This window comes from Anomalospiza imberbis, chromosome 21 (assembly GCF_031753505.1).
Source record: "Anomalospiza imberbis isolate Cuckoo-Finch-1a 21T00152 chromosome 21, ASM3175350v1, whole genome shotgun sequence".
Lineage (NCBI taxonomy): Eukaryota > Metazoa > Chordata > Aves > Passeriformes > Viduidae > Anomalospiza > Anomalospiza imberbis.
Genome location: NC_089701.1, coordinates 5,406,233 through 5,418,042, shown reverse-complemented (window position 1 = coordinate 5,418,042; position 11,810 = coordinate 5,406,233). Strand labels below are relative to the sequence as shown.

The 11,810-nt window shown below is 58.7% G+C and overlaps 1 protein-coding gene across 1 annotated transcript; it reads right to left on the bottom strand.

The window, feature by feature from the left end:
• Positions 1-8,962: 8,962 nt before the first annotated feature.
• IER5L (immediate early response 5 like) lies at positions 8,963-11,585 on the bottom strand. Its single transcript, XM_068211302.1, has one exon. The coding sequence runs from the start codon at positions 11,255-11,257 to the stop codon at positions 10,268-10,270; it is 990 nt and encodes a 329-aa protein (XP_068067403.1). The 5' UTR covers positions 11,258-11,585; the 3' UTR covers positions 8,963-10,267.
• Between the last annotated feature and the right edge of the window lie 225 nt (positions 11,586-11,810).

The following is an 11,810-nucleotide window of genomic DNA, read 5'->3' as shown; positions in this document are numbered from 1 at the left end:
TTTGGGCTCCTTAATGCTGGGTACAGTCACACCCATGGAAACAAAAAGTCCTCAGGAGGGGGGTCCTGTAGGAATGGTGCTGTGGGGCCCTGACCCAACCGGCACCAAGATGTGGGGTTAAGTCCTCCTGAGCACATTTTCCTTCCTTTTAGAAAGTAAATTAAGGTTTTCCTGACCCCATAAATGGAGGAAGGAGACAAGGCAGAGGATCAGTTCTTTATTGCTTCTCCTGTGTTTTAAAGCACCTGGGAGAGATAAACCCAAGCAGACTGCACTGCACAAGTCAACTACCCAGATTTTCCATTTGGACGTGAATTCCTCCCAGTTTTATGTGTGAAAATTGGGGTTTTCTTTGAGATGGTGAAGTATGTGATGCTGGACACCAGCACCACGCTCCAACAGCTCTTGGGTAGACACAGCACTTCAGGCTTCAAGTGCTGATGCTGCTAAAGGATATCTGTGTTGTACTATGTCTAAAAGAGCAAAGCATGACAATATTCCTAAGAGTTTATGTGTCCTATGATGATACAAACTAGAGAGAAATGACTGGTGTGGTTAGAAATTCCAGCTAGACTGTAAGATACAAGAGTAAATTCTTTTATCAAGTACTTGCTGATCACTGGAAGTGACTGCTCTGCAAAGGGCCTTACTTTTCCATGTTTTGAGCATATACCTTTAAAAATATTAGTTTAGGTATTACATACCCCCTTAGAAAAAATTCCCTTGTAGGCAAGAATAAAACTTACAAAAAGGCTGTTTCAGAGATCATCAACTCTCTATTAGATAGCTTGGAATATGCTCCACTAGCACCAGAGTTTAGTCTTCTCTAAATTACTGTAGAGGATTTGACTGTATCTTGCTGATCCATCCACATTTTAATTTCCTCTGCACGGATACATATTGCAGGATGCTGGAAATCCCCAAGCCCACTGGAGCTGCAAGACTGGATGTTTCATCCTGTAACACCAATAAAATGTTAATGCATACTAATAGCAACAGCAAAGGGGTTTATGGAGCGAGCTTAGAAGTATTTTATAATTGGTAGGGTATCTTTGTCACAGAGAATTTGGGGTTAGAGTCATCAAGTATTGCACTTTGTCAACACAGGAAAAGAAAAACTCAAAATATACCTCAAACCTACTAATTTTTATAATTAAAGGGGAAAGATGGGAGATGAATCCCTTGGGAGAGAGTGAAACATAAATTTCATATACATGAGAGAGCTGCCACTGGTTGGGATGGATTTGGGATCTGTGTGTTCACTTGCCTGCTCTGCCTGGAGCCCTGCTGCAACCCTACCTGAGGACACTGCCTTCCTTTCCCACCTGGAGGTCAAGGATAAAAACACCATCCTGCTGTACAAACCCAGTGAATCTGGGCATGGGGTGACATAAATACATCGGTAAGATGAAATCCAGGGAGCTGACCATGACTTGGCTTCCAGCAGCTCACTGTGTGTCCTCTCTGGCCAGCCGGGTGGTGTGGTCCTATTTACTGCAACCCGAGGTACCAAAAACAAGGAAAATTTGAAACTGGGGTCAGAAGGACCAGATTTCCTCCCTCTTGCAGGGTTTCCATCTGTCAGTCTTTGGTTGCACCCCTTATCCTGCCTATTCCAAACATGTGTCTGGGTGCTCTGGTCGCTGCCTGTTGTGGTGTGGACCGTGGGACAAAGAAAGGAGATCGCACCCTGCCCGGAGCACCGCGTGCGAATTGCTGATCCGCCCTGGCTGGCACTTGGCTCCCCTTCTCCTCCCATTGGATTGAAGCACGAGGTCTCCATGGTCCGAGGACAGAAGGGGAAGAGCCTGGATGGCCACAGCACTGCTTGTTTTAATAGATGTGCTCCAAAACTTGAGGATTTTCCCGAGTCAACAGATCCCCAGCCTGGGAAAAAGCCAGAGGCACTGCCTGACCCTCCAGGCACCAGTGGGCTGAGCTGAAGGAGCTCTGGATGTAAGTGCTCCTGAAGCAACCTAAGGCTGAGTTAATCCAGTGGTAACTCCAGGGGGAGAAACTGGAGGCTGAGTCCTCCCCCTCATCTGTTGTGTGACGGAGCCGAGGGCACAGTGCCATGGAGCCTGGGGTTTCCATGTGCTGGCTCCTGGGGCTTTTCAGCCCTGTCCTTGCCTTCTGGTGCATGTGGGAGTGGAAGAGCCAGGATGCTCATGGTGCGGTGGGGACAAGCTGGGAGGAGATGAGTGATGGAAGAGAGGAGACACAGAGCCTGGATACGGGCGTTCTCCCCTGGCTCTGAGTGTTCCCCAGACACCCTGGGTGCTGCTCTACCCCTGTGCAGGGTCATCCCCCATCCCAACCGGAGTCCTGCTGGAAGCTGTCTGCAGAGCTTTCCCTTGCCTCACACCAGCACGGGGCTGGTGAGGGTGAAGCCTGTCCCTTCACATGTATTTTGGGCTGGTGTTTGCTCTCCAGCACCAAAGCAAACAGAAGGGTGAGCTGCTGGAATGCCCTTTCCTGAGCTGTGCATGCACCCGAGCGGCCCTGGCTCTCTGCTGGGGCGAGTTCACGGGAATATCTCCGAATCCTGAGCGCTCCCTGCCAGGCGGGCAGCACCGGGCTGCGCTGGCAGCCGTGAGAGGAGGAGAAGGAGGAGGAGGAGGAGTGGGCATGGGCAATGCTTGGTGTTTTGTTCATCCTCACCAGGGAGAAGAGGAGAAACAAAAGCAGGAGCAGCGCGGGGCACCGGGCTGGCTGGGTGAGGAGGAGACAAAAATAATTGTGCAGAATTTCATCGGGGAGCTTGAAAAAGGGTGATTTTGTGAGCAAACAGTCACCTCCCAGCACAGAACTTCCCAGTCTCCAGTTTCAAAATTCCATTCACATCAACATCCACTTTCATGTTGCAAAACCTGGGGAAAAAGGGAAGGAAAAAAATGCAGCTTCACACATTTCAATGCAAAAGTCTCATTTTGGTGAGGAAAAGAGGGAGAAAGCACTGCTTTGGGGGTTCTTTATTAGAAATCGAGCTCCCAGAATGGAAGTGTGGAAATAATCATGGACCTGAGGCAGGGGGGATTGCCCCAAAGCTGCTCCTGTCTGTTGGGGCTGAGCCCAGTGGGGCCATGAAGTGGCTGCTGGAGCTTCCCACATGGAAAAGGTGGGAGCAGGGGCACAGTGCAGAAGCTGTGCTCTGGCACACAGGAGTCCTCATGAGTTTGGGACAACAGGTATGGGGGGGAAACACAAGGATCCAGCCCTATGGGGGACCTGCCAGCCAGGCAAAAAGGGGCAGCTTCAGTCCTAGGAAAAGGAGGAGGATTACAGGGAGGAGGAATGGTCCACAGCAGCACCATGGATGTGGGGGTTTCCCTGGGAAAACCCTTTCCCCTCCTCCGGGCAGAAGCACAGATGGGGTTAATGCTCTGTCTCATTCCCCACAGGTGTGGGACAGGTGATTCTGCTCAGCTGGACCAGTCATGGGCCGAGGAGTGAGGATAAGAGCAGGCTTTGGTGAGGGCTCCTCCTCTCTGTGCTCCTTTATCTATAAGGCATGGGGTCAAGTCAGTGTTTTCCCTGAGGAAAAGGAGCTGGGGCAGCTCTGCCTCTGGGCTTGGCCCTCTCCTTTGCTCCATGCCGACCTCCATGTGCTGTTTGGCACTGGCTGAGATCCTGGATGAAGCTCCTGCCTGCCTGACATAGAAATCCCAGAGAGCAGCTCCGCTGGAAATGTCTTTTGCCCTGAGGAGCAGCTGGAGAAGCCCTCAGCCTCCAAGAGTCTGGGTCAGCAAAGCAGCCCCAGGTCCCTCTGCAGGTGACCAGGACCATCACTGGCAGTACAGCCCCCTCACCCAGGACAGCAGTGACACCAGAGGAGCCAGTGCTTAGGAGAGCAGGTGAGCCCACCACTGGCTTATGGATTTTGCTTGGCTGAGCTGTGTAAGTCCCAATGTGGAGAAGTTAGCAGCTGGTTTTCCCCATTTCCTAGCTTGTGGGGGCAGCAGGTCCTTCTCTGCAGACCCCTCATAGTGTTTCTCTGATGGAAAGGTGGCTGAGGAGGGTCTGTGCACCCCAGCTTTGCTGCAGAGCTCTGGCCAGCTTGTGTCTCTGGGGTGCCAGTACACCCCTAAATGATTTGGCATCAGTGTCTTTTGAATGCTGAGGGAGGTTTTTTGCTTCTCCTGCTGTACAACCAAGCTCCTTGTGCATCGATGGTGGTGGCAGAGTGTTGCTGAGATGGCTGCTCTGTGCTTAGCGGCTGCTGCTTCTGTGAAAAGTGCTTTTTACTCTAATTTTTCTGTTGTGCTGTTTTTGCTGTTTTGTATGAGGGACAGCAGCTTCTGCCACACAACAGCCTCCTCCTAACTTTCCCACTGTGTGCTGGTAAATCCAGGACAGGCTTAACTCAAGGAGCAACATTAATCATCAAATCTGTAAGCAGGATATAGAAAGGCCAAGTGTGAATAATTACTGCTCAGGTGCTAATTACCCAGGCCCAGACCAAACCCAACATATTAAACAGACCACTAACGGCAGCGGCCTCTCGACCACATTGCTGGGTCCCCCATTGCTCTCCTACTGCTCTCTCTGCAGGGGACTCCTGCAAACATCTGCTAACGTGCAGATCCCAAAATATTCTTCTGCTCATTCGTGTTTAAGCTGGGGAGATGAGATGGGAGGGATCTAACTCAAAATCAACAGATGCAAGGAAGGACTGATAGATCCTGCCTGGGTTCTGCAGAGCACAAGGTTGCTCTCCTGAGGATGGGCTGCTGGGACTGGATATGGGATTGTTCTTGGCACTTGTGGTTTAGGAGGGCATGGAGCTGCTCCAGCTGTGGGTCAGCACCTGGGAATTGGTGCTTGGCTCATGGTGTGAGGCTGGGTTTTCCTCGGGTGGTGCCCAGCCTCCCCCTGGGGGAGCTGGGGGTGAGCTGGTCTGGCAGCCTGGGAGGTGGGAGGGTCAGTTCTCCATCACCGTGTCCATCCTTGTCCCTCCTGGTGTGGACAGACCTGCTGGGTGTACAGTGACATCTGGGCTGAGCTGCTTCAGTGGCATGAGGACTTGGCTGAACTGCTGGCTTTGACACTGGGCTTGATCTGTGACTCCCTAATGCCAGATCTGAGCCCTCCAAGCACCAGTGGGGTGTTGGGGGTGCAGGGCAGAGCCAGTGGGTGCTGGGTTTGTGCTGATCTTCTGTTCTTGGTGAGCCCGGCCCGGCAGCCACCTCTGCAATTGCCTCTGGGTTAGGGAAATCAAGCGAGATCCGGACCCTCCTGGGTTCTACAGGCAGCTCCCAGGTGCCTTCTGCCCTTCCTGCCTGCTCTGCCGAGTGCGGCTCGCGGAAAAGCTGGCTGGGCTCGGGCTCTGCTCCAGCCGCGGGTTGAATTTCTGCCTCTGTTACCGGAGGCAGCATCTCTGCTCCGGGCAGGGTGACTCCCCAGACAAGGGGGTTCAGTGTGGTGACACTGAGGACACCACAAGCAGCGGATCTGCTTGTGGAAAGCACTTTGCGCTGGGAAGGGAAAGCCACATGTGTCTCGCAGCTGGCAGAGAGAGCGGTGTGCGCACAGAGCCGGCTCCCTCTGCCGTGGCACGGTGCAGGACTGCCCTGGCTCCCCTCACTCTCCCCATCTCCCACCTCCTGCGGTTCTGTGCCAGCCACACTCCACCTGTCCCTTCCAGAGGACCCCTCTGTGCCTCCTTCCCGCTCCAGGGCTGCCGGGCACAAAATGCTGGCGACGCCCGCTCACCCCCAGCCGGGAGAGCACTACGGGGAGAGAGGACATGGAAAGAATTTTAGGGTCAAACTCTTTAGCATCAGCTAAAGGTCGGGCAATGCTGGGGCACGCTGGACCACGCTGGGGACAGGCGGTGACACGGGAGCAGAGCTCACGGCTGGGCTGGGGGCTGCAGCGGTGGCAGCTGAACTCCCTCAGATTTTGGGTCCTCCACCCTGCTCCAGCCCATCTGCTCTGCATCTCTCACCGGAGCCGGGGACCAGAGGAGTGGGGGGCGAGGTGGTGGGTGCCTACCGCGTGCTGGGGGGGCACAGCCCCCTTCCTCGCAGCACCCAGGGGGTTCAGCCGACTTGTGAAAGGATCAAAACATTTTGTGCCTGGAAGACGAGGAGCGAGGAGCGTGGAGCGTGTGCGAGAGTGAGGATGGGCTTGTGTTGGGGGGTGCAACCTTCCCCTGTCACCTCCCTTCTAGCCTGAATGCTTCTGCCATCATGATTAATTTATCAGGTACTTATGAATATGCAGATGAGACTCTGGTTTCCAGGCTCTGCTTTCAGGAGAGGCTGTGATGGGCTTTCTGCTGCTGCCGCCTTCGTAAGAAGAAAAATGTCATGTACCAGCGTTTAAAATAAATAAATAACTGCGCCACCGAGAGCGTGCGAGTCTTCGCGGCTCCGCGGAGCTGTGGGGTCTCCTCGTTCCTCAGTGACAGGGATTTTTGAGTGTCCCCGTGGCATATGCACCCCGACTCCCCCTCCCCGTGTGTGTACCGGCGATGCGGAGGCGTCTTTGCCAATTCCAGCCTTTGAAACCTTGACTGAAGCCCCAGAAACTTCCACTGTGAAGGCGGGCAAGAGCTGGCTCCCCCCGGGAGAGGGGAGATTTGGAGGGATAGGTGCGCCTGGGGTGGTGGACCCTGCAAGAACGGGTGTTTGTCCTGCTGATGGCCCCTTGATCACTGGAAACCCCGAGGTCTGGGAGATGGGGAGCGGTTTGGGAGGGTGATGAGTGTGTGCATGTGGCTGTTGTACTAAAGCGAGCTCTGACCCTGTCTGGCTGGGCTGCCTGGAGCAGGGGCTGTAATGAAAAGGATTTGGGTTTAAGATTCAGCAGCCAGCCATGCTGACCTGTGGGCGTCCGCGGAAGAGCCTGGGTTTTAAAACTTGCCCCAAATACTGTGCACAGCAGCCAGGGCTATGGGTGCAGGAGCTGCTGCTTCTCCTAATCCCACTGCCGGGGCCCATCTTCAGCCGTCTCCGTGCCGGGGAGCCTCGACTCCCGGGGCAAGGAAGCGGGATGGGGCCGGGGGAGGCCCCCAGGGTCCCGGTCCAAGGGGCCGGGAGGGAACTTCTCCATGGCGCCGTGGGTGAATTCTCTCTGGTCAAAGCATCCAGCTCTGGTTTCACAGAGCGAGCTGTGGTGCGTTCAGCAGGGCTCCCGCAGTGCCTCTGCGCCTGGGCAGGGGGTTACAGGGCTTATATTTTCAATTAGAGTTTTATTTTGAGGGGAGGCTGTTTGGAGGATCAGCAGGGAAGGGGGAGCGGCGCTCAGCCCTGAGGCGTCCTGAGCGGGACAGGGCTGCCCGGGGGCAGCAGCCCCGGCGCTTGGGGACAACGCGGCCGCCCCTGCCCCTTCCCCTCGGCACAGGGGGGTCGCGGCCGCTAGAGAGCGGCTCTCCCCTCTCTCCCCTCTCTCTCCCCTCTCTCTCCCCTCTCTCTCCCCTCTCTCTCCCCTCTCTCTCCCCTCTCTCTCCCCTCTCTCTCCCCTCTCTCTCCCCTCTCTCTCCCCTCTCTCTCCCCTCTCTCTCCCCTCTCTCTCCCCTCTCTCTCCCCTCTCTCTCCCCTCTCTCTCCCCTCTCTCTCCCCTCTCTCTCCCCTCTCTCTCCCCTCTCTCTCCCCTCTCTCTCCCCTCTCTCTCCCCTCTCTCTCCCCTCTCTCTCTCCCCTCTCTCTCTCCCCTCTCTCTCCCCTCTCTCTCCCCTCTCTCTCCCCTCTCTCTCCCCTCTCTCTCCCCTCTCTCTCCCCTCTCTCTCCCCTCTCTCTCCCCTCTCTCTCCCCTCTCTCTCCCCTCTCTCCCCTCTCTCCCCTCTCTCTCCCCTCTCTCTCCCCTCTCTCTCCCCTCTCTCTCCCCTCTCTCTCCCCTCTCTCTCCCCTCTCTCTCCCCTCTCTCTCCCCTCTCTCTCCCCTCTCTCTCCCCTCTCTCTCCCCTCTCTCTCCCCTCTCTCTCCCCTCTCTCTCCCCTCTCTCTCCCCTCTCTCCCCTCTCTCCCCTCTCTCCCTCCCCGCTCCCCCGGCCCCGCGCGGCGCTGCAGGTCCCGCGGCGGACGCCAGGGGGCGCTGCGGGCGCGGAGCGGGCGCGGGGCGCGGAGCGGGGGCGCAGCCGGGCCGGGGGCTCCGCGCTCCGGCTCCTCTGCGGCCGCGACCCCCCCGCAGCCCCTCCGCGCCCCGCAATCCCACGGTTTCGGTCTCTCGGCCCGGGAGAAGGGAAGGTTGCGCTCCCACGGTGATGCGCAGGGCTGGGAAGGGGGGGGTTTTGTCCATGTGTTGATGTGGGGGGGTCCCGCGGATGCTGGGGGTGCGGGGGCAGAGGGACGGCTCTGTCTGCGGGATTTGCGCTGCATGCTAGGAACTGCGCGTTCTGCACAGGGTTAAAAAAATAATAATTCTCCCCTCCTGAGGTGGCTGGGGGGTGTTGAAGGGGTGCGGAGCGGCCCCGGCTCGTTCCTGTGGGGTAAAGGAGGGGAGGAGAAAAACACATGCACAAAAAGGGGAAAAAAAGGAAAACCCGCCCGCACCACCCAGCGGCCCCGCGCGGGGATAACAAACTCCAACTTAAAAAAACTTCCCGAGCGCGTCGGGGGGCGCGGAGGAGGCGGCGCTGCCCAGGTGCGGGTCGAGGCAGGGCCGGGGGGTCCTGGCTGCTCCCCCCGCCCCGGGGCGCTGGGAGGGGACCCCAGCCCCGGCCCCTTCCCCACCGGTCCCTTCCCCACCTGGGACTCGCTCTGCGCGGCACAGCCAGACCCAAGGGGGGGCTTTTGTTGCATCCTGGCAGCCGGGGGGGCTGCGGGTGTGTGTGTGGGGGGAGAGGGTGAATCTGGATGGTGTTGGGGAGGAGACAAAGGGGTTTTTCCGAGGCCGGGGGCTACACGGGGAGGGGGGGGGGGTCGGAGTTTCGGTAAAGGCTCCCTGGTGCAGAGGGGAAACAGTGGCTCAGGAGAGGGGCTTCAGCGGGCTGCGGGGTGAAGGAAAGCAAGGGCACAGCAACTTTATAATCGACTTTTTATTAAGATTATAAATTTAAACAAATCTGAACAGTTTTACCCGGTGATATACAATTCCATATGCACAAAAATACAGGCTTACAAACAAAGAGAAAGGAGCAGAAAAAAAAGAAGACCCCAACAGACCGTTTGGCAAAGCATCCTCAGTTACACACAGTGCTGATACCGTGAAGTTGGGAGTGGGCAAAAGAAAGAGGAGGGGACGACGACCAGAAAACCCACCTTTTTACAACAAAAGGTTTTTCTTTAAAAAAATAATGTTAAAAAAAAAATCAAGAGACTCTGCAGGAGACAATCTCTTCACAAGACCAAACACTGCTGGTTTTATGATTGGGAAGGCTGAAACCAGAACAGTTAAACTTAAGGAAAAAAAAAAAAAAAGAGAGGGGAGAAAAGAAAAAAAAAAAAGGGGGTCAGACCCGACACACACATTGGAGACGTGAGTCGTGTTACACGGGTACCTGCGGCATCACAAGCACACACCGAGGCGGAGGCTCCGGGCTGCCGGGGGTGGCTCGCCCCCTCCCCGGCGTGGCGAGGCGCAGCCCGGAGGGACCCCCGGATCCTGGTTTTCCCCTTCCCACATTCAGCTCTCAGAACCCTCCAGCGCTCCCCTGGCACAAGCGGTGGGAAGAAGTCACATCGCACACGTTTCTTCTGGGAGGAAAGTTGAAGTGTTTTCATTTCTGCCTTTTTTGTTCTTTTAAATATGTAAAGAAACGCACAAAAGCGACGGGGCAGCAGCGGCTTTCCCCTGTTCTGCACCCTGAAACACACCGAGCCGGGGGCGGTGGGACCCGCGGGGCGGCCCGGGGCAGGGAGCGGGGCCGGGGGCGCTCCCGCCGCGGGGTCCCGGGGCCGGTGCCGGCTCTCACGTGGCGCTACCGGCCGCCAGCACCGGCCCCAGGAAGCCCGCCGCGAAGAGAGCCCGAGCGGACACAAAGAGGATTATTTAAATAGGTGCCTCGTTGTTTTTTTTTTTTTTTTTTGTTTTGTTGTTTGTTTTGTTTTCGTTTGTTTGCTTGATTTTTTTATCCTCTCATCTCTGCAAAAATAAAGTCCCAAGATCTCAGATTTTTTTTTTCTTTATTGTACAATTTATAAAACACTAGCGCGGCTCAGCCCCCCCCGCCTCCCCTGCGCACCCCTCGGCACCCCCCCCTCCCCTCGCCCCAACCCCCCTCCCTGCCTTTGTTTCAGGGTCCCCCCCTCCGGAGCCGCCGTCCCTCGGATCGCACCCCCGTTTTGTCAACAGCCCCCCCACACCCCGTCTGCTCCCCCACTTCTCTCTAAAACGCGACGATGGCCCGAGTCCAGGCTCCCAGGCTCGCCAGCGCCTGCTTGCTGCACAGCTGCCCGTTCAGGGGCTGCTCCGAGTCCGCCTGCTGCCGGCTCACCAGCCCCGTGAAACCGGAGCCGAAGATGGAGATCAAGTTGGAGATGTTGGAAGAGTCCTGGGGGTGCTCGGCGCTGTACTCCTCGAAGCGGGCGCGTTTGGTGCACGGGGCGAAGGGGGGGCCGCCCGCCACCCCGCCTCCCCCCGGCTCCCCTTCCTCCACCCCCTCCTCTTCCTCCTCCTGCCCCGGGTAATACTTGCGCTTGGTGCCGGGCGCGGGCGGCGGGGAGGCGAGCCCCGGTGCCGGCTGGCAGCAGCAGGGGCACTGCGAGCAGCAGTCCTGGTGCAAGTACCCGTTCTCCACCGTGGTCACGACGTGAGTGTCCAAATCCAGCACCGTGGTGCGGCTGCTACAGTGCGGGGCCCCGCCGCTCCCGAAGTCACAGCCGGCGGCGTAGAGCAGCCCCGGGGCCGCGCCGCCTCCGCCACCGGGACCGGCGCTGCCGGCGGCCCGGTAGAAGCCCGGGGACGAGTCTCTGCAGGGCGCTCGCTGCATCTCCGGGGGCACCGCGCACACCGGCACCTCCAGCAGCTCCGCGCCGCCCCGCGCAGCCCCGCAGCTCCGCGCCTCGCGGTCCTGCGTGTCGGCGGGCAGCGGGAGCGCCGCCAGCTCCGGCGGGGCGGCGGCGGCGGGCGGCGGGCAGGCGGGCATGGCGAGGAGCGGGGCTCCGTCGGGGTAGTGCTGCTGGCGGCGGTAGAGCTCGGCGTAGCGCTCGCTCAGGTAGAGCTGCCGGGCGTTGCGGAGCACATAGGAGACGAGCAGGTTCTTGTGGAGCTTGATGCCGCCTCGCTGCGTGCGGGAGCTGTGGATCTTCCGCAGGGAAATACTGATCAAACTCTGCGCATCGAGGGTGCACTCCATCCTCCTCCGGCCCCTCAGCATCGGCTCTCGCCGCCCGCGCAGCCAGGCACCCCGGCCCGCATCCACACGGCAGCCGGGCGGGTGCGGAGGGTCGTAAGGAAGGAGGATAAAGAGGCGGGGGGGAGGGAATAAAGGGGAAGGGGGGAAGGGGAAAAGGGGGGAAAGAGCCTGAGGTCGCTGGAGAAGGGGGGCAAATAGAGAGGGGTGTCTTCAGGGGGCGGCCAGCGGCGGGAGCAGCGCGGGCATCGCCGGGGGCTCCCGCTGCTGCCGCCGCCGCCGCGCTCCGAGCACGGACGGCGCGGGCGGGCAGCGCCACCAGCGCCGCGCGCGCCCCCGCCCCGCCCTCCCGCGCGGCGCCGCCCCCCGCCCGCCCCTCCGCGCGCTCCCGCCCGCCCCGCCCACCCGCGCGCGGCCCCCCCCCGCGCCCGCCCGTACCTGTCGCGCAGAGACACTGAACGCCCGCCCGCCCGGCCGCCGCCTTTTATACCGCTGCGCCGGCCCGCCAGCCCCGCCCCCCGCGGCCAGCGCTACCAATGGGAAGGCGGAGGGCGGCTTGACGGGCGGGCAGCGCGGC